This window comes from Macaca nemestrina, chromosome 1 (genome assembly GCF_043159975.1).
Source record: "Macaca nemestrina isolate mMacNem1 chromosome 1, mMacNem.hap1, whole genome shotgun sequence".
Classification (NCBI taxonomy): domain Eukaryota; kingdom Metazoa; phylum Chordata; class Mammalia; order Primates; family Cercopithecidae; genus Macaca; species Macaca nemestrina.
The window spans coordinates 101,571,673-101,593,765 of record NC_092125.1 but is presented as its reverse complement, the minus strand read 5'-3'; the positions used below and the strand labels follow the sequence as shown (position 1 = coordinate 101,593,765).

The 22,093-nt window shown below is 45.6% G+C and overlaps 1 protein-coding gene and 1 pseudogene across 1 annotated transcript; both read right to left on the bottom strand.

Moving 5' to 3' along the window:
* Window positions 1–844: 844 nt before the first annotated feature.
* LOC139359631 (small integral membrane protein 42) lies at window positions 845–8,374 on the bottom strand. The gene has a single exon (XM_071083064.1). The coding sequence runs from the start codon at window positions 4,483–4,485 to the stop codon at window positions 4,273–4,275; it is 213 nt and encodes a 70-aa protein (XP_070939165.1). The 5' UTR covers window positions 4,486–8,374; the 3' UTR covers window positions 845–4,272.
* Window positions 8,375–8,461: 87 nt separating this feature from the next.
* The window catches only part of LOC105498104 (RNA polymerase II elongation factor ELL2-like), a 45,445-nt pseudogene continuing 31,813 nt past the window's right edge, over window positions 8,462–22,093 (bottom strand).

Sequence of the window (22,093 nt, the reverse complement as noted above, 5' to 3'; positions counted from 1 at the left end):
AGAAATTAGGGAACTTAGGAAAGTTTTTGATAAACTTTGGAAACCTTTATGATAAAACTATAGCATTGTAGCCTATCTTCTTAATTTTTCCCTATTCCTATTCATCAACCATGCCAGATTAACCTTGATTGTTTATTTCATGTGTCACTTTCCTTCCCTGGCTCCCTCTAACTTGAAATTGAACACCCTAGCCTGATATGCAAGGTCTCTACCATGGGTGGGTGCTATTTTCTCACCTGACTCCCCATTGTTCGCCTGCATGCATCATGCAGCTGGCTCACTGCCCCCTTGTCATGCCTCGTGAACTCCCTTCCACTATTAAGTCTATCCTGGCTGTTTCCCTAACATTGCAGCTGCTTCAGGATGCTTTCCCTGATTGCTGTAGCCCACAAGGGCCCTTCAGGCTCTAGAATGCCAACACCCCATCCTTGACCTGTCTCAGAAACCGTCTGTGGCTGCTGTTAGCCCAAGGGAAGCCCTTAGCCACATCTGGAATGAAAGCTCCTCAAAGAAGGGATTAACATCCAGCCAGGCATGGTGGCTCACACCTGTAATCCTAGCACTTTGGGAGGCTGAGGCGGGTGGATCACCTGAGGTCAGGAGTTTGAGACCAGCCTGGCCAACACGGTGAAATCCCGTCTCTACTAAGAATACAAAAATTAGCCGGGCGTGGTGGCAAGTGCCTATAATCCCAGCTACTTGGGAGGCTGAGGCGAGATAATCGCTTGAACCTGGAAGGTGGTGGTTGCAGTGAGCCAAGATCGTGCCACTGCACTCCAGCCTGGGCGACAGAATGAGACTCCGTCTAAAAAAAAAAAAAAAAAAAAAAAAGAAGGGATTAACATCTCATTGCTCTTCACCACCTTCTCTCTGCTGCCCATTGCTCACTGGCTGCTTCATGATGGTCAGTGCTTGTTGACTTGGTGCCTGAAGGTACAGGAGCTGGAGCTGCCAATAGACCTCTAGGAGGGTGTTGGAGAAAAGCCATAGGAGACAAGGGAGGCAGACACAAGACATCCCTGGCAGAGGATCTCCCTAAAGAGAATATTATAAACTCATGCCAGCAGCATTTTAGAGCAAAATGATTTCTGATAGAGAAAGAAGAGCTTCCTCAAAGCTGAGGATGTCTTATTCCATGATGAATGCAGGGAGCAGCATGGGAGAGGAAAATAATACAGGCTCTGCTATGGGCCTTTGAACAGATAACCAGCCTCCCTGATGCTCTGAGCCTCAATTTTCCTTGTATAGGAGGGATAATGCCCTTTTCACAGCATAGCTAGGTAGCAAAAAGATACCATAGGCTAAGAACAAGTGTATAATTGATGCTCAATATATAATACATGTTTTTAAAATTCTGAAATTTCCAGCCCAGGAGATCTTCTGGAAAAGCGATTCCCATTATGGTGGACGACTTGATTATAGTCCTTTATGGAGGTGGAGGGAGGGACTGACTATCCGGCTGAATCCCTTTACCTTTGCGGTTGCTACAAGGATCAGGTTTGCTGATCTTTTGCTGCCATCTGATGGCCATAAGCTTAGAATGCAGTCTGGCTGGTTTGCCATTAAGTCCCAATAGTAGAAACAGAAGAATGTAGGGGGGTTTGAGGAGTTTAGGGAGTAACTAAATCCTGGAGGATGGAAGGAAATGGCTCTGAGCTCCATGCGAAGAGGGGAACTTTGAGTCCCTGGGAAGAGTGAAACAATCTGGCCCAGGAGTCTTTTTGTTTTGTTTTGTTTTGTTTTTGAGATGGAGTCTCCTCTGTTGCCAGACTGGAATGCAGTGGTGCGATTTCGGCTCACTGCAACCTCCGCCTCCCGGGTTCAAGCGATTCTCCTGCCTCAGCCTCCCAAGTAGCTGGGATTACAGGCATGCGCCACCACACCCAGCTAATTTTTGTATTTTTCATAGAGACTGGGTTTCACCATGTTGGCCAGGATGGTCTCGATCTCCTGACCTCATGATCCACCCGCCTCGGCCTCCCAGACTGCTGGGATTACAGGCATGAGCCACAGCACCTGGCCAGGAGTCTTTTAATACATGCACCTAACTGGTAAATGCAGAAATGCACCAACTGGAAGGAGCCTTAGAGATCTATCCCCATACCCCCTCCACAGCTCAGTCACCAGTGATTACTGCCCACCAGGGTTCTGTGGGATACAGTTCCACCTATGTCTCCAGCCTCATAATGCTTTATTTTTGTGTTCAATTTCTGTGTTCCAGAACTGCTGACCATCTTTCTATCTCATTGACTGCTCTCTTCACAGGCCTTGGCCGGTGCTGTCTCTCTCTCCGGGGGTCTGGCCCTTCTGTTTTTGCCTCTCATCTGTTTCTCATCCACTCACCCTTCAGTTCTCAGCCCAAGCATTACTTCCTCAGGTAATTCTTCTCTGTCTAGGTGAGATTCCTTTCATATATACTCTCGTAAAGCCAGATTCCTTTTTCAGAGCACTTTTCTCCATTTATAATTTAAAAATCATATATGCAATTATTTCATTAACATCTGTCTCTCTCACTGTGCTGTATGGGCTCTAGGAGAGAGAAGATGGGGCACCTTTCTGCTACTCTTGTATCCCCAGCACCCAGGACAGGGTCTGGTGCACAGTAAGAGCTCAGTAAATATCTGCTGGGTGAATAGAGGCATCTGCATGATAGGAAAGAAAGATTTGAAGAGTGTTAGGAGTGCTGAGGATCTTTCTACCAATTCCAAGACATGCATAGACCTTTGGTGAAACTCCTGCCCAACAAGAAGAGGCATGGAATCCATGCCCACTCACGTCAAGACACCACTCTGCATCCCACCCCTAGCACACACTATTTTCCAAGCACACCATGCTCCATTGAGAAGGAGTAAGATAGCGAGCTTGGGAGGAATGCTAGTGGCCTTTAATAAAGAGTGCCTCAGCTGTCAGAGGCAACCGGGCTATGTCTTTCTCAGCCATGAGGCTTTTCAGTTTCATCTACCAGCTACTTGGTGGTTTGTTTCTGCCAAAGCTGGTCAACCACAGAAACAACACCCACCACCACCATTGTCAACAGGCACTCCAGGAGGCAGGTAAGAGCCCTCACTGGGTTGGACTCCCCTTGGGTCTGGTAGCAACCCTAGCCTCTCTACAGCACCAAAGGACCAAGCTTCTAAATTTCTGTGGGCTAAAGTGGAGGTGAAAGAGTGACCCATGCTTTGAGATGCAGAGTGCATGGCCCTCACATCCAGAGTGACTTATTCTTCCAGTGGCCAAACACAGTTCCATGATTGTAAGCGGTGGGGAAAGGTTTAGAGGGAAGGGGCCCTGGTTTAAGACTTCCAGAGTCAAATGCGTGTGCGGGTTGAGGCAAGGGGACACCTGATATGATGCTTCTAAAAGGAAGGGTTAACAATAGAGCTGGTCAAAGAGGTTCTTCTCCTAGAAAAATATTCATTCATTTCAGGTCAAATCCTCCCTAGAGTAACCCAACCCGAATTGGATAAGAGTTTGGTTTTTCAAAAAACTGCCTCTTTAATTTGGATTTCATTTGAAAAGGGAGTTAACTTGCTCCAAATTCTGAAAGGACAAAAAACGAAAAAGATAAATGATCATTTTAGGATATGATATTTTAAAATTTTGTCAACCCACTAAGTTGGAGGGTGAGAGAAAAGAGGGGAGAAAAGTATATGGTACTTCAAGTCATTTCTTAAGAAAAAAATACTTTTTACTCCCAGCATTAAGTGAAGAGGAGGAAGGAGTGTGCCTACAATTCAGCATAGAGTGAGCCATTTCATTTCAAGGATCTTCTGGAAATGAGCTTCCAGAATAGCTTCGTCATATAACTTGAGATGCTGAGATGCTGTGAGCTCCCAATAATTTCAATATCCCACGGTCAGCCCATGCCCAATTTATAGAGGAAAATTTAGGCTTTGTAATCAATTTTTACTTTTCTATGTACTTGTTTCTTTCCTCTGTTAGTGCAGAAATCAAGGGCCATTTACTATTTCAGTCTTGAAGATCCACACACACACACACACACACACACACACACACACACACACACACACAAAAGACATTCAAACTCAGAAGCTGGGACAAGCCAAAGAAGCGCAGAAGGAGTGCATTATAAGAGGGGTGGTGGCAGAGGAAGGAAATGAGGCCTGGAGGGACATCTGGCAATGGAGGGATAGGGTGGCTAAAGCAGCTCTGGCTCCCCAGGCTCTGGGTTCTGAGACAGCTCCAGTGGCCCTGCCTCTTGTACAGCCAGGTCTTCACCTCAGTGGGATCCCCACCAAGAGATCCAGATCTTTATGGCAGCCATGTTGCCTCCTTTCTTGGGTGTGTCTCTCCGTTCTTGTTGCTTTTGTCTTTGGTTACTTTCCAGACCAAGATGAGTAGAGTGACCAGAGTCATCAGGGGTGTAAAGAAGAAGAGAACGTTTACCAGGTAAGCAGGATTAGATACGGCAGTGGTGAGGGTACCCTTGTCCCATAAGAAAGCTGGAAGTTGTGGGGAGGACATAAGCTTCCAGAAAGAGCTGAGATAGATACATGGTGCAAGCCAACTGCCCACACCACCAAGAAAACACCGAGAATTGGGCTTGCTCTTGTTATATCCCAGGAGTGGATGTGGTACAGCGACCAAACATCTACTGATTCCGTTCCTCACATGGGGCTATTCTCCTTCGGATGTAATGGAGAAGGCATAGACGTTTGCTCAGCGAGGCCAAACAACTGCTTCCAATACAAACACAGATGATAGTTCTGTTAGCAAAACTTCCGGGTGGTCGGTGGGGCTTCTGGGGCTTGGTGATGTCACTGGAGGGTGAAGGTGAGACTAGGGTCTGAACCAAAGGTTCTAGTCCAGAAACCTGTGCTCTCTGAGCACGGTCTCCCCTCACGTATTGCCTCCAGATTGAAAAGGGGGTTCCCCAGTTGCCTGTGATGATGCCCCTTCAGTTCTCTTTTATTCTTTTTTTTGGTCCTCTTTTTGAAAACCTTTTTGATTTTAAAATAATTTTAGACATACAGGAAGTTGCAAAGATCCTAAGAAGATGTCCTGTGTACTCTTCACCTAATGTTGCCCTGTAGTACACAATCAAAACCAGTGAATTGACATTGGTACAATGTGTAGTCTATGCCGTTTTATCATACCTGTAGATTCTTGCAGCCACCGCTGCAATCAAGATAACAGAACTATTTTATCACCACAAAGATCTGGCCGGTTGCGGTGGCTCATGCCTGTAATGCCAGCACTTTGGCGGCGGAGGTGGGCAGATCACCTGAGGTCAGAAGTTTGAGACCCGTCTGGCCAACATGGTGAAACCCCATCTCTACTAAAAATACAAAAAAATTAGCCAGACATGATGGTGGGCGCCTGTAATCCCAGCTACTCGGGAGGCTAAGGCAGGGGAATTGCTTAAACCAGGGAGGTGGAGGTTGCAGTGAACCAAGATGGGGCCACTGCACTCCTGGGCAACAGAGTGAGACTCCGTTTCAAAAAAAAAAAAAAAAAAAGATCTGCTGATGTCCATATTCTATCACTTCAATACAAAAGTAGAAACCTTACCTTCTTGTAAGTCCCTTGTTTTTCCACTTATGATAGTAATTGTATTAAATATTTCATCTATATACACTGAGATCTGCATTCAGGCTATGTTATACTTTTTGCTTCAGCCATCAAACAATTTAGAAAACTCAAGAAGATAAGGAAAGTCTGTGTATTTACACAATTTAAAGTTCTTCAGCTCGGGTCATTTCATTTTCTCTTTTTTCTTTGATGAAGTCTGGCTCTTCTCCCCCAGGCTGGAGTGCGGTGGCCTAATCTCGGCTTACTGCAACCTCCACCTCCTGGGTTCAAGGGACTCTCCTGCCTCAGCCTCCGGAGTGGCTGGAATTACAGGCGCACGCCAACATGCCCGACTAATATTTGTATTTTTAGTAGAGATGGGGTTTCATCATATTGGCCAGGCTGGTCTCGAACTCCTGACCTCAAGTGATCCGCCCGCCTAGGCCTCCCAAAGTGCTGTGATTACAGGCGTGAGCCACCATGCTCAGCTAGGGTCATTTCTACAGTTCTATTTTCAAGTTCATGGATTCTTTTCTCTGTCCCCTTTGTTCTGCGATTGAACTCATCCAATTAGGTTTTTTTATTTTGGTGGTTATATTTTTCAGTTCTAAAATTTCCATTTAGCTTCTAGTCAATAAGATTTTATATTTTTGTGCCAAGTGTATTCATATCTTTGTCAGATAATTCCAATATCTGTGTCATCTCGGTGTTGCCATCTGCTGATTTTTTTTTTTTTTCGTTCAAGTTGAGATTTTCCTGGTTCTTGGTATGATGTGTGATTTTTTAATTGCACACTGGACATTTTGGGTGTTATGAGACTCTGGATCTTACTTGAATCTGTTTTAGCAGGCTTCCTCTGACTCCATGCCTGTTAGGGGAGGGGGTTTCATTTTGCTAATGCCAAGCAAGGGTGAAGGTCCAAGTTCTCCATTTAGCCTCCTTTGACTACCCAGAGTGGGGAAAAAGGTGCTTTACTGGTGGATATGGGATTCCAGACTTCCCAGATGGCCTCCTCTGACTTCGCCCTGGCAGGGTTGGAAGGGTGCCTTGTTACTGCTGCTGGATAGAGAGCTCATTACCTCTTGATAGGGCTGAAAGTCCCAGCTTCCCACTCCATATTGTCTGATAACACCCTGCTGAGGGATGGAGTCTGGGGAGGGTACCTCCTTACAGCTAATTAAAGGTGGAAGTTTAGGCTCCCCACTTGGCCTTTGCTAATAGGGGCAGTGGTGGGGCTGTGATTTTTTTCCATGGTGTTTGGCTAGAGTAGGGCAGCTGTTCTCTAAAAGTTTCTGCCTTCCTGAATTGCCTTCCTAGTGCTTTGGCTGAAGAGAACAAGCAGGCTTTTCTTGGGACCTTATTTTGTGCATGCTCTTTGGCATTTCTGGGCTGCTTCTCTAGGACCTAGTTCAGGATATGCAAGATAAACAGAAAATCCTCGAACTCACTACCATTCAATTCTTGGGTTCCAAAATCAAGGTTCCAAGGTTGCTAGTCAGTCTGCTGCTTTTTCCACACATTTCCGTCTTTTTATGTTAGTTTTATGTATAATGTCCAGGGGTTTTAGCTGTGTTTAGTTTAGCAGGAGGAATGGGAAGAAGTGAATCTACTCCAAGTACATCCACTCTTCTTTGTGTAGAACCCCTTGGTGCTATACCAAGGGTCAGGCAAATGATGGCAGTGCGGGAGTCACAGGACTTGAAGTCGAAGGACTCAGATCAGAGTCTGGGCACTAGTACTTTACATGCTAGTGACCTTGGTTAGGTCATTTAGTGTCTCTGAGCCTCCATTTACTCATCAGAAATGGAATTATGGTGATAATACTGAATTTATAGGTTTTTATGAGAATAAAATGAGATGATAAATACATAATAACTTTCAAACCATAAAATTCCATACAAGTGTAAGTTATTTTAAATACGATCTAGGATGGAGGTGAAGAGAAGTGAAGAAGGGGTATCTGGGAAAAATAAGGTAGTTCAATTTTTCTCAAGTCAGTTCCCTCACTCTCTTATAACATGCAAAGATCTACAAGTAAATTGCCCCCCACCCCCAATTCCAAGATCTCTATATCAATTCCCTAGAGCATGGAAATGGCAAAATATGTGATTAAATTAAGGATCTTGAGAGGAGGACTTTATCCTAGATGATCCAGGTAGGGCCTAAATACAATCACCTGTATCCTTCTAAGAGAAAGGAGAAAGGAGTTTTGAGAGAGACAGAACACAAAGGAGAAGAAGACAGAGCAGACCGAGAGATGTGGCCACGAGCCAAGAATGACAACCATCACCAAAAACTGGGAGGGGCAAGGAGTGGATTCTCCCCTATAGCCTCCCTCCAGAGGTATTTACATCTTGATTTCAGACTTTTTGCCTTCAGAGCTGTGGGAGAATGAATTTCTGTTGCCTTGAACCACCAAATTTGTGGCAATCTGTTATGGCAGCCCCAGGAAGTTAATACGGGAACCTTAGAGAGGTCATCTATTCCCACTCCTTCACCTAAGAGATGAAGAAACTGAAGCATAAAGAAGGGAAGTGACTAAAGTCACACAATTATTGGCACACTAACAGGATCTTGCTCTATTGCCCAGGCTGGAGTGCCGTGGCATGGCCTCAACCTTCTAGGTTCAGGTGATCCTCCCACCTCAGCTTCCCTCGTAGCTGGGACTGCAGGTGCATGCCACCATACCTACAGGTAGCACCACCACACCTGGCTTTTTTTTTTTTTTTTCTGTATTTTTTGCAGAGACCAAGTTTCACCATGTTGCCCAGGCTGGTCTTAAACTCCTGGGCTCAAGCTATCTGCCCACCTCAGCCTCCCAAAGTGTTGGTATTACAGGTGTGAGCCACTGTGCCCAGTCTGTGTCTTCTTTTTAAAACATCTTTATTGAGATATATAATTCACATACCACACAATTCATCCATTTAACGTGTACAATTCAATGTTTTTTGTTATATCCAGGGAGTTATTAAAACATTGCTATAATCTTATTTTGGAATATTTTCACCACCTACCCCAAGAAGCTCCATACTTGCTAGCAGTTTTGTCTGAGTCCTTTCTGGTTCCCTGTGTCAGGCATATTGATTTCTTCTCCCCAACCAGACTTGACTTTGCAGTGCCTTGTCTTTTGTATTCCTCTCTCATTCCCTAGTCAGCTGCTTCTCATGAGGCCATGGTTTGACTGGTCGCCCCAGACTCCCTTTAGACGAGGAGTTCATCATTCTTTCCGGCTGGCACTGAGGATTCTTTGATGGGGCTCTGGCCCTGGCAGTTGGCCTGCTGACCTGTGGGAAAACCCTACAACACATCATCCCCTGAACCAACCGTCAAAGAGATCAAGGTTCACTTGTTCTTCATTTATGTCTAAAGAGATAGAGTCTGGAAACTGAGTCACACTGAAGGGCCAGACAGCTTTGGTTCCCTCTAGTATCTTCAGAGCAAGCTCCACTGGCTCACCCACAACTCCACTGAGGAAAAGCTGACCACTGGTGAGGGCTGGCTGGCACCTCTGGATGACCCAGAGGGCTGTATCTGGAAGCCTAAGTAGAAAAAAAGAAATAGAACATGCCATTGGGGGAACACTTGCTCTACATTTCTGGTGTTTTCTTTCTTGGGGCAGAAACCTTATTAAACAAACAAACACTCCTGGCCTCTCTAGGCTCTGGCTGTCACTCTTGGCCCCAGGATGCAGAAAGCACCCCATGCACCTGCTGCTTTTTGTATATTTCCCAGGGGCATGTCCCCAGGAGTGAGAGGCCTGTGTTTTTCATTGATAATTATGTTGGGTGGTGAGTCAGTCCACCATGGTTTTTTTTTTTTTTTTAATCACTATAGGGGAGTTTTGCCCTCTGCCTCATTTCTTTGTCTCCACTGGTCCAAAACTTGGACGAGAAAAAGAGACACGTTATATATTAAGGTGGAAAACGGAAACATTATGTACCAACCACTTAAACGTCAAATACCTGAGTCCTCCATGGACTCTGAACCAGGCCCTGAGTTTTCTCACCTTGATGATGGCAACAGAGTTCCAAGAGCCTCCCAGCTTCCAGTGTCTCTCATCCCTTGAGAGCATTTAGTTTAAATTTCTAATGTGGAAGAGAAGAGATTAAAGTTTACCGAACCTCCACTAAGATGATTTTCTAGGTGCTTTGACATGGTGTTTTATTTAGAACAACAACTCTGAGAGATGGTAACAGCAATAATTTATTGCATTCTTTCTTTTCTTTTCTTTTTTTTTTTTTTTTAAGACGGAGTTTCACTCTTGTTGCCCAGGCTGCAGTGCAATGACATGATCTCGGCTCACTGCAACCTCAGGCTCCCTGGTCCAAGCGATTCTCCTGCCTCAGCCTCCTGCATAGCTGTGATCACAGGTGCCCACCACCACTCCTGACCAGTTTTTGTATTTTTAGTAGAGAAGGGGTTTCACCATGTTGGTCAGGCTGGTCTTGAACTCCTAACCTTAGGTGATCCACCTGCCTCGGCCTCCCAAAGTGTTGGGATTACAGGCGTGAGCCACCGGCATTATTTCTTTTCTTATGCTAGTTACTGGGCTGTTATACCTGCATCAGCTTGCTTTGTTCTCTCAGCTAACTGAGGCTCGATGAGACTGAGTAATTTGCTCAAGGTCATGCAGAAATTAGTGCTAGAATCAAGCATTTAATTTAGGATTAAAAAAAAATTTTCCAGCACAGTGCTTTTTTTATTCTCATGCTGCTTCTGTTGTAGTACTGTTCATATATCTCTGAGAAATCTAGAGTCATTAGCTTTTTATCTAATTTTTATTAAAAATTTTTTTTAAATAAAAATAATGTATTTTTAAGGTGTACAACATAGTTCTTTAATATAGATACATAGTGAAATGAGTACCACCATCAAGCAAATTAACATGTCCACTTCCCCACACAGTTATCTTTTTTTTTTTTTTTTTTTTTTTGAGACGGAGTCTCGCTGTGTCACCCAGGCTGGAGTGCAGTGGTACAATCTCGGCTCACTGCAATCTCCGCCTCCCAGGTTCATGCCATTCTCCTGCCTCAGCCTCCTGAGTAGCTGGGACTACAGCACTCGCCACCGCGCTCAGCTAATTTTTTGTATTTTTAGTAGAGACGGGGTTTCACCATGGTCTCAATCTCCTGACCTTGTGACCTGCCCACCTCGGCCTCTCAAAGTGCTGGATTACAGGCATGAGCCACTGTGCCCAGCCTTCTTTTTTTTTTTTTAAGTGGTGAGAGCCCATGAAATCTACTCTCTCAGCAATTTCCCAGTTTATAGTACAGTATTATCAACTATCACCAATGTATCTTGTATCATTGGAAACTCATTCTTAGGGGTTTGTAGTACCCTCTACTAATTACCTGTTCAACTACTTCAGCCAGTGGTTTGTGTTTGTTTGGTTGCTTTTGTTTGTTTGTTTTTTCAGACAAATTCTTGCTCTGTCGCCTAGGCTGAAGTGCAGTGGTGTGATCTCGGCTCGCTGCAACCCCTGACTCCTGGGTTCAAGCTATTCCCCTGCCTTAGCCTCCTGAGTATCTGGGACTATAGGCCTGCACCACCACACCCAGCTAATTTTTGTATTTTTAGCAGAGACAGGGTTTTACCATGTTGGCCAGGCTGGTCTCAAACTCCTGACTTGAAGTGATCCACCCGCCTCGGCCTCCCAAAGTGATGGGATTACAGGCATGAGCCACTGTGCTGGGCCACAGCCAGTGTTTTCACTTGACTCCCACATACCTCTTTGCCCTGCCTTCTTTCCTTTTTCTATCTCTGAAGAATTCCTCCCACCTGGGACACATCCCCTTCCTGTTCTTAAAGACAAAACTTAAAGAACAAGAAGGGAGTTGTCCCAGGTGGGAGCAATGAAGAAGTCAATGAAGGCTGAGAAACTGCTTTCTGATCACCCTAAGTCAATGTTCTCCCAGTCCTCCAGGCTGTTCATTTGTTCTTTCATTAATTCATTAATTTAATTTATTTATCCCAAAACATTTATTGAGGTTTTTTTTTTTTTTTTTTTTTTTTTTTTTTTTTTTTTTTTGTGCCAAGGAGAAAGAGCCAGGAGCTCTGAAAGAAGCAATGATAAATCAGAGGTGAAATTTTGGGGAGTTTAAATAATAGTATATGGCTGGGTTGTCAGGTTGAGGCAGGGATATCATAATCTTTCACTAGTGTAGGAGCACTTGAGGAATAAGGCAGCCCAACAAATATGTAGTGAATGCTACATTTTAAAAATTATTGCCAGCTGCGTGTACATTATCTCAGTGTCCAGAGTGTCCCTCCTTCCGGTTGTGGTCTGGGCCCCATCCCTTTGGCCTAAGGGATTCTTGCTTTCTCTCTTTCAGAGTCTCTCTCTCTCTCTCTCTCTCTGTTTTTCTCTCTTTCCTATGTTTGTAATGTCTTTCTTTCTGATGGCTGTTTCTCCTCAGCATGGAAATGTTAATATCCTTATTGTAATAATATTTTTGAGCACTTACTATATGCCAGGCAGAGATACCATATGTGGTTAGTCGAGTAATAACCCCCCAAGGATGTCCACATCCTAGTCCCCAGAACCTGTGAATATGTTACCTCATATAATAAAATGGACTCTGCTGATATGATTAAGGATCCTGAAATGAGGAGACTGTCCTGGATTATGTGGGTAGGCCCAGTGAAATCACAAGGTTCTTTAAAAAATCAGACATAAAGCAATGTGACAACAGAAGCAGAGAGAGGGAAGGGGTAGGGAGAGAGAGAGACAAATAGGAAGAAAGAGATTGGAAGATGGTAAACTGCTGGCTTTGAAGACTGATGAAGGATGCAAGCCAAGGAAATATAAGAAGACTCTAGAAGCTAGAAAAAGAAAGGAAATAGATTCTCCCCCAGAGTCTCCCAAAGAAATGCAGCCCTGCCAACCCATTTTAGAACTCCTGATCTCCAGAACTGTAAGGCAGTAAATCTGTATTATTTTAAGTCAATACATTTGTAGTAATTTGTTACAGCAGCAATAGAAAACTAATACACCACGCTAAGTCTCTCTTATTTAAAAACCAAACCAGGCTAGGCGCAGTGGCTCACACCTGTAATCCCAGTACTTTGGGAGGCCGAGGCGGGTGGATCACCTGAGGTCAGGAGTTCGAGACCAGCCTCAACATGGAGAAACCCCATCTCTACTAAAAATACAAAATTAGGCGGGCATGGTGGTACATGCCTGTAATCCCAGCTACTCAGGAGGCTGAGGCAGGAGAATTGCTTGAACCTGGGAGGCGGAGGTTGTGGTGAGCCGAGATCGTGTCATTGCCCTCCAGCCTGAGCAAGAAGAGCAAAAGTCTGTCTCAAAAACAACAACAACAACAACAACAAAAACCAAACCAAAACATCAAACAAACAAACAACTGCCTTGCTCCTGTGTTCTATCTTACTTTCTATCAAAGCCAAGCTTCCTGAAAAGTGCTGCCTCTATCCCCTCCCTCCCACGTGCTCTGAAGCCCACTTCAACTTTTCTTCCATCTTTGCCACTCAATTTTTCCCAGGGCCAACAATAAACAACTTCATTCCATATATAAGAGCACTTTCCAATTCTACCTTGACATAGCAGAATTGACCAATTCCTCATTCTCTAAACCTCTTTCTCCTCTTTGCTTCAGTGGTGGCATGCCCACACAATTTTTCTCCTACTTCAGCTCCTCCTCTGCCTCCTGCCTCCAGTTGTCCTTCTGTGTGTTTGGTGTTTCCCTAGTGTCCACCTACAGTCTTTATCTTTTGAGATCCTCTCTGGGTTATCTCGTCCATTCTCATGGTCTCAGTGACAGCCTATGTTCCAATGGCTCTCTAATATGTATCTCTACTCAGATTTCACTCCTAACTCCAGACTCATAAAGGGAACATCCCATTGTCTTGTCTGGTTGAATCTTCCCACAAGCATCTGTAACCCATCACACCCAAACCTACCCTAATTATCTTCTCATTCAAATCTGCTTCTCCTCCATACCCTATCTCTAAAACAAAGAACGTGGGATTCGTGACTGCTCTTTCTTCCTGACTCTCTGCATTGATTCAGTTTCAATGTCCTGTCAATTCCACTTCTGAAACACCTCCCCATATGCATCTCTTCCTCCTTATCCTCACTGCTTCTATGTTAGTTCAAGCTTTCACTTCCTAGTCCTCAGCAGTTCTTTCCTGGGTCACCACAATAGTTTACCGATGGTCTTCTTACTTCTAGTAGTCTTATTCCCTTATCATATATACTATTCAGTGTTAAGGGAGTAATACACATAAATAAGTCAGGCCACTTCTCTTCTCAAAATCCATCACTTGGGTCCCTGTTGCCTTTAAGATAAGTCCAAATGCCACCACAGGGCTTATAAACTCTACATTCATGATATGTTTTTCTGTCCACTTCCTAGTCTCTTTTCCTGTCCTACTTTCTCAGGCATCTTATATTCCTTTACAAAAGACACCTTACATCAATAGCAAGTTCCAGGTAATGAACTGGTGAAGAGCAGTGGCTCTGGACTCAAACTTCTGGTTTGAGTCTCAGCTTCATCACTTATTAAGAAAACTGTGACTTTGTTCAATATATTTAGTTAGCCCCTCCACGCCTCAGTTTCCTCATATATGAAAGCGGGCGAAGGACCTATTTCAAAGAGTTGTGGTTGAGCTCTTAATGTAGCATCCATCCTAGGATAAGTGCTCATCAGGGGCTTATATCTATGATCACCTGGCTTCTGTACCTGGTGTTCACTCTGTCTGCAATTCTGCATCACCTCCCTCCACTCTCCTCTGCTCGGTCAACCCCAACTTTAAGACTAAGCCAGTGTTGTTTTCCTTGGGAAACTTCCCCTGACCTCCACCACTTTCTGGCCATAAATGCATAACCCTATCATAGTGCTTAGTGCTGAAACTGTTTGCCTCTTCTCACTAGATCCTGAGCAACTTGAGAGCAGGAATTATATCTTTAACTATCCACAGAAACTTGCATATAAATATTCTTCAATATATATTCATTGGGTGACCATATGAGTGCAATATTCTGGATAAATTCATGTTTTATTTAATCTAGGAACATGATTTTTTTAGACAAAAATGCCGCCCCTATTTTAAAGAACAAAATAGATTATCCAGGGCAGATAATATGGGGAGAATTTTATGTCTGGAGCTACTTCCTGGGAATGATATTCTGTGTCACCCCAGGGGTCGGAAGGCCAAGGCACATTTTTTTCTGGGGCACAACTGTTGCTTTCTGTTCTATTGTGGAGGTGTGGAGAGGAAGAGAAAGCAAAGGAAGGACAGGCCCTAGCCCCTGAGAACTCTACCTTAGTGTCCAAGCATAGGAATAGCCTTACTTTGGGGAAGCTGTCATCACTCACTGTGTCCCTAGTAGCATGAAGGGCCCCAGCTAGATGTACATTAAAGCCCTCTCAGCCCTTCAAGGTCAGTTAATATTAACAGTATTTTGTTGAACAAATAAATGGTGAAATGTTGCATCCAAAGGCTGTTGTGTAGTAGTAGAGGAAGCCATAATTTTCCTTTCATTATAGTCAGTTGGTGGGAAGGGAGCTCCTACTGGCTGAATCAGGCTTTTTTGTTGATGTTGTTCTTTTTTTTTTTTTTAAGATGGAGTCTTGCTGTGTCACCAGGCTGGAGTGCAGTGGCACGATCTCCACTCACTGCAACCTCCACCTCCCGGGTTCAAGCGATTCTCCTGCCTCAGCCTCCCGAGTAGCTGGGACTACAGGCGTGCACCAGCATGCCCAGCTAATTTTTGTATTTTTAGTAGAGACAGGGTTTCACTATGTTAGCCAGGATGGTCTCAATCTCTTGACCTTGTGATCTGCTTGCCTTGGCCTCCCAAAGTGCTGGGATTCCAGGTGTGAGCCACCGTGCCCTCCCGAGTCAGACTTTTAATTAACCAAGAAAAGCCTTGTGAGGAATGGAGCAAAAAGTTCAGGATAACATCCCATCCTTAGCTGTCTCATAGTTTTCTCTTTTGCAAGCCTTTACAGGATAGGGTTGACCAAATAAATCTGATTTATAGAAGTGCAGATTCAAATACAGCCCTTTAGATATTTCAAAGATTTTTCTGCAAACGTAATCTGACATGTGCAGCAGGAATAAAGGGCAGTGGCTCTCGAGGAGTGAGCTGCATGGACAGTGGTGTATCAATAGGAGTCCAGGCTTTTTCTAAGCACACACAAGCTCCCTCTTCCTCAAAACCATAAGAAAAAAATGTGTTCACACGTTTGTTAACTAATATCGTGTGCCTTTTGTACACAAGGCACTTTGGGTGCAAACATGAACAAAATGGGCTCACACTGTCTCGGCTCTCATGATGCTTTGTCTAGTCGGGGAAGACAGACTAATTTGAAACGTAATTGGGAAGCACTGTGATGAGGGAGGCACAGGGAGCTTTGGAAGCAGAAGATTAGTCTCCTGCCTTAGGCCTGGCAGTGTCAGGACTCCTTCCTGATAGTGGTGCTGTCTATACTGAGACCTAAAGAATGAGGAGGAGCTACCCACAGAAAGATGGGGAAAAGAGAGAAGGGGTTGAGGTGGGTGACAGATGTGCTGGGCAAAGGAAACAGCATCTGTGTAGCAGAATGTTATGTATCTGGAACCCTGGAGTTGTCAGTTATGACCTCAAACTAAGGACAAACAGGAGCATTCACACAACTATGAAGCAGGACTAATCACCAATACTACCACGGGCAGGACAGCAGAGATCGTCACTATGCTAACTGCCAGGAATAGGAATCCACACACTTCTGCCCACTACATCCTGGCCTGAAGTGCTACCAGTGTCTGCTGGAGACATGCTCACATGCAACATGTAATGTGAAGTGGTTTTATTATAATACAGACAGGCAGCAAGGGACAAAAGAGGCCTAGGATCCATTGTGAGGCAGTCCTCAAGGCTCAAGACAGCTGCCTGGGAAGGATGGAGTCTTGAGTGTACATGCCCCCCCCCCCACACACTACAGCTGAGAGACCCTGAAAGGCAGCTCCCCCTGAGTTACATATCTCAGGGGTAATGTGACTCACTGGGCAAAGCTGGGAAGGGCATCCTGCTTCCAGAGGAGAGAAGAATAAAGCCTGGGCTGTCCCAGGCAGCCTCTCTCTAGCTCCAGATGTTACATTTTCTAGGAGGGACAGAAACGGGGCTTGGGCTGTTTCAGGCAGTTACTGCCTGTTTTGGGTTTGTCTGTTTGTTTGAGAAAGAGTTGCTCTGTTGCCTAGACTGGAGTGCAATGGTATGATCTCAGCTCACTGCAACCTCTGCGTCCCGGGTTCAAGCTATTCTCCTGCCTCAGCCTCCTGAGTAGCTGGGATTACAGGTGCCCGCCACCATACCTGGCTAATTTTTGTATTTTTAGTAGAGATGGGGTTTTACCACGTTGGCCAGGCTGGTCTTGAACTCCTGATGTCAAGTGATCCGCCCGCCTCCGCCTCCCAAGGTGCTAGGGTTACAGGCATGAACCACCACGCCGGGGCTATTTTGGGTATTATGTTTTCAGCATATTCTACAGTTTTTTTTTTTGAAAACTACAAGCAAGAAAGAGGGTGAGAATTAGGTCAGTGCAAGGTCCCCTGGAGGACTGTCCTGTAGTCACCCCCCACCAACCCAGATATCCCTCTTAGCAAAGCTAGTGCATTTCATATGTCCACAGGCTTCCCCAGATCTGGAGGTAGAGGTTTGCCTTGTCAAGTCAATGTGACACCTTCACTGACACAATGTTCGTGCAACATCACTGAGTGAGCCAGAGTACATTTCATTAGGCCCAGGAGTATTATAACCACAAGCAGGGTGGCTGTACCTGCCTGAGCAGTGACCTACCCAAGGTTCCAGTGATCCAGATAAGAATTCATTAAAGAGACCAAAGAAGGATTCTTCAGATGTCCCCACTGTCTGCAGCAAGGGGGGCTGCATTTGGATCTCCTCCACCTGTGTCTCCACAATGCCTGAGGTGTTTATCTAGATCGAGCAGGAAGTGTTGGCAACGACATTCCTCCCAACTGGTCTAAAAGGGAGCCTAGAAGAATTCTGTTGCCCAAACGACTTTCTTTAAGAACTTGGAGGATATCTGCTGGGCTGCTACAGCAGGGGCAGTGGAAGAAACAATATCTTTCATGGTCAGGGACAGATTCTTTTTTTTTTTTTTCAGCTCTGACTCTTGTGTATGGTACCAAAGCTCTCATAAAGGACATAATTCCAGAGTCAGCTCCTCCTCCTAGCAGGTCCCTAGGTAGACTGGTGTACAGGTTTAGGCTGCTGGCCCAACAGTGCACCTCACCCCAAGGAGTGCTGTTTAGCGGCACCTCCAGCAGGCCCCATGCATGGATCTCCTCATCCATCAGCTTTTTGGGCATGACATTGCCCCTCCCATACTTAGGTCACCTCCAACTGCCCTCAGAGAAAGATGTAGCCCTCGGATGCACGCAGCATCCATTCCCCCGTTTTATTGTTCAGCGACCTGTTCATAGTACGGAGGCATTGGCATTCACCAGCTAGGCCTCATTAATCACATAGTTGCATGAGCTCAGTTTCCTCCATTCGATGATGCTCATGAAGCTCCTATGCAGAGGACTAGCATTTGTTTAGTCCTTGTTTTTGTTGTCACTGCTGGGACATTTCTGATCCAAGTAGTCAAAGGACCATGTTGAATCAAAGCACCAGCCCACCAAGGTTTTGTTAGGTGTGGTTGTGACACTTTGAGTTAGTTAAGTTGTAACAGGCCCCTCTAGCCCCCTCTCAAGTGGCAAGTGCCAGATCCTCACTCAGTAACCAGGGCCGGGATTCTGTTAACGTACATTGTGGCCTTAGGAATGCTGGTGTACTTTACCATTGGCAGGATGAGAGGGTCTCCGCGGTCTGTAACAGAACAAAGTCTGGGATGGAGGATACAGTACTTAGTCAGGCAGCCTGCAGTGATCACAGCTTGGGAATGCCTAATGAAAGTGTTACCCTCCAGGCTTCTACTGCCTCATGGATAAAGTAGATTGACAGGTTTCTTCCCCTTCCCTTTCCCTTCCCCTGAGGTACAGGTAGTTCCTGCCTAACAGATAGGAGTTGGGCTGAGGTGGTGTAGTGACCCAGTCTGTCCCAGTCCCCAGGCTACCACCTCTGTAGGCACCCATTACCCTTGTTTCTTGACCCAGGGTTTGCAGCCTCAGTTGTCTAGCCCATGTAGGGAAATTACGTCAGGTACAAATTTGACATCTGATAACACTACCCACCTGACTGGAAAGATCTGACATCCCCAGTGCCACTAGAGGAACCCTAACACCCTGGTACTCCTTGGTTCTCTCTCCCATCCCTGTGGTATCCCATAGAAGGGAGGCACCAGGGGAAGTATCACCTGCAGATTAGAGTTGGAGAGGCCCTGTTCAGGGTGCTATAATGGCCTGAATCTCGAACTTACCTCCAGAATATGCACTCTTAAGGGAAAACAGAAAAAGAATGGTTGGGAATACTGAGATTAGGATTTTCCAGGCATAGCCTAATCAAGTGGCTGCCTGGTTCACCTCCATCTCCACCAAGCTCAGTGTTTTCAAAACATGTGCTGCAGTGCCATGTTTCTTTTGCATTGGAGTACAGAATTCAGTGTCCATACTGCCTTAGTTAGATGCGGGTATACCATACCAGCAGGCTGTCTTAATGTCCTTTTTCTGTTGCTGTCTGAGCCAGCTAGCTATTCCATTGTTCAATAGCTCCGTTCACCTGCACATAACAAGGTGCATGGAAAGTCCATCATATTCCCTGAGAGTGTGCCTGTCATGTTCCCTGGGCAGTGAAGGATGTTCCTTGATCAGAGTAAAGTCCCACGAAGTGTCCGAAAATATGACATAACTTCCTCTCAAGGGGGTCTATGGTAGTCCAAGCATCCACATGAGTGACATATATGTCTCCCTTCCAGGCAGCAAGCTGCTGCCATAGTCCTATTCCCCATACAAGGAATCAATTAATAGTCCAGTCACTTAGTTGCCATTCCTCTGACTGAATGGCTAGGTTATTGACAACAGCCCATAAATTCATGAAAATATAGCAAGATATGATGGTAGAGGTGGCCTGGATGGCCATCATCATTTCCTGTAGTTTGGCCCATTGGGCAGAACTTTCATGTTCAGTCACAGTCAATGTATGACCATCCCTTGGCCAGATGGCGGTCACAACCTCATGGACCTGTCTGCTTGTTGTTTTGCAGCTCCATTAGTAAACCTGCCATGCCATCAGTAGGCAAGTCTCTGAGTCTTGTGCCATGGACTGCCTCAGAGGGAGCAAAGCTAGCCATTCTGGAGCATTCAGTATGGCTAGCTTGGCTCCTTCTGATGAGCTAGCCATTTGTTTAGGGAGCATACTGGTTCCCTGGGCTCCTGGCTGGGCTCAATTTTGAATGTACCATTTCAGTTTGATAACTGATGTCTGTCAAGCCCATCCAATGTTATAGTTGGGGTTTGTGAGCGCTCAAGTGGGAATGGCTAGTTCAGGTTACAGTGTCATATGTTGCTTTTAGGCTGTAAGATGCTCAGTCCCCAAGATTGCCCAATAGCAAGCAAGGGATTGAATTCAGAAGAGACATATCTGGTGGCTGCCTCAGGCAACTTATGTGTTTGTTTGTTTGTTTGTTTGTTTGTTTATTTTGAGACAAAGTCTCATCTCACTCTGTCGCCCAGGCTGGAGTGCAGTGGTGCGATCTTGGCTCACCGCAACCTCTGCCTCCTGGGTTCAACTGATTCTCCTGCCTCAGCCTCCTGAGTAGCTGGGACTACAGGTGCCAACCACCACGCCTGGCTAATTTTTGTATTTTTAGTAGAGACAGGGTCTCACCATGTTGGCCAGGATGGTCTCGATCTCCTGACCTCGTGATCTGCCTGCCTCGGCCTCCCAAAGTGCTGGGATTACAGGCATGAGCCACCGTGTCCAGCCACAACTTAAGTGTTTAAAATGAGAAGCTGCTATAACCCAGTGGCAGTTTTCTGTTGGCACAGACTCCTGTCAGCAGGCATGGGGGTTGTGGACCTTAACTCCATTAAGCTAGCAGGCTGTCAAGGTTTTAAAGTTAGTGAATGTGCCACAACTTGTTGAATGGCTTCCAAGGCCTGCCATTGCAAAGGGCTCTCTGTTCAAAGTGGGGACTTTGTTGGTCACTTTGACTAAAGGGGCCAGAAGGACACTCAGGTAAGGTACATACTGTTGTCAGTATCCAAAGAGGTTGAGTTGTTGAGCCTCCTTTTTATTAGTGGATACTATCAGGGTTAAACATTTTTGCTTGACTTTATCTGGGATACTCCTTTGGCTTCCAGCCCAGATGGCCTTGGCATTCAGCCTGGGACAGTCCATTGTGAGTCTCCATGCCCCAAAGGCATTTTTGACTGGCCAAACTGGGCAGTTACACTGTGAAAGGGTAGCTTATAACATTTTTATCTGCAGCAAGTTTTGAATTAGCCAAGTAATGTCCTCTTCTCCATTTAATATGTAACACTGCTTTTATTTTAGTAACCCGATGGGTCCTGAGTAGCTTAGGTGGCAGGCAGGGGTGGCCTATACCCCACTGTTAATGGCTCGAATTCTTAGCTGTGAAAGGACATACCCCCTCAGGCAGTGGTGATATTTTGTTCCACAAGCAGCCAAAGTGTCAATGCCTACAATACACTTAGTGATGGGAACCATGATCACTGGCCCCTGAAATGGCCCAAAGGGCCCCACCCACAAGCAGATAAGCACCACAAGCAAATAGGCACCATGATCTTCCATATTCACTTCCAAACCTCCTGATGTCATCACTTTAATCTTTTTTCCCCTAAAGGGATCCGGAAATATTGCAATGTGGGCCTCAGGGCACAAGAACCCCAGAAAAGTCCGAATCCTTTTCCTTCCCCTTTTTATCCTAACAGAGAATGGAGCCATTGGCACTCAGTGGGGACCCAGAGACCTTGGCCCCATTTCTAACTGCACCATTCAGCCTGAGACATTTGGGTCTGCAACGTCCTTTATCAAACAAACACACTGCCTAGGCTGCATAAGACTTCCCTGGCCTTCCTCCACATGCATCCTTTAGATAGGGGGTCTCCCCATCTTTGAAGGCCTGCCCTATGTGTGTTGGTTCCCTCTCAGATGTTCCAGGGATAGTCTGAGGATCTCTTTCCCGTTCTCTCTCAAGTGCCTCAGGGTCCATCAGAATACCCAGTTCCTGAGCTTTCCGGCCTGGGAATGAGCAATTACATAAGTCCCAACACCCAGGGGATTGTACGCTGCTCTATCCTGTTTCTATATTCTGTACTCTCTCCTCGGTCTATGCAGCCAGCTCACTCCCATCTGCAGGGGAGGTGGGGAGAGTATGTTTCACTTATCATCCTTCCCTCCCCATGACTCATCCAGCTGCATGTCCAGTCAGTTCCTGAATGCCCAGGCTGACATCTCTGCCCTGGGCCACATACCAGGAGATATCACTGTCCCACTTCACCAGACCACACCCTGCTCACAGCACCAATTTTGTGAGGCAGGTTCACTAATAACCAATCCCAAGAGAAGACTCCCACTACAAGCAGGACAGCAGAGATTGACACTATGCCAATTGCCAGAAATAGGAGTCCA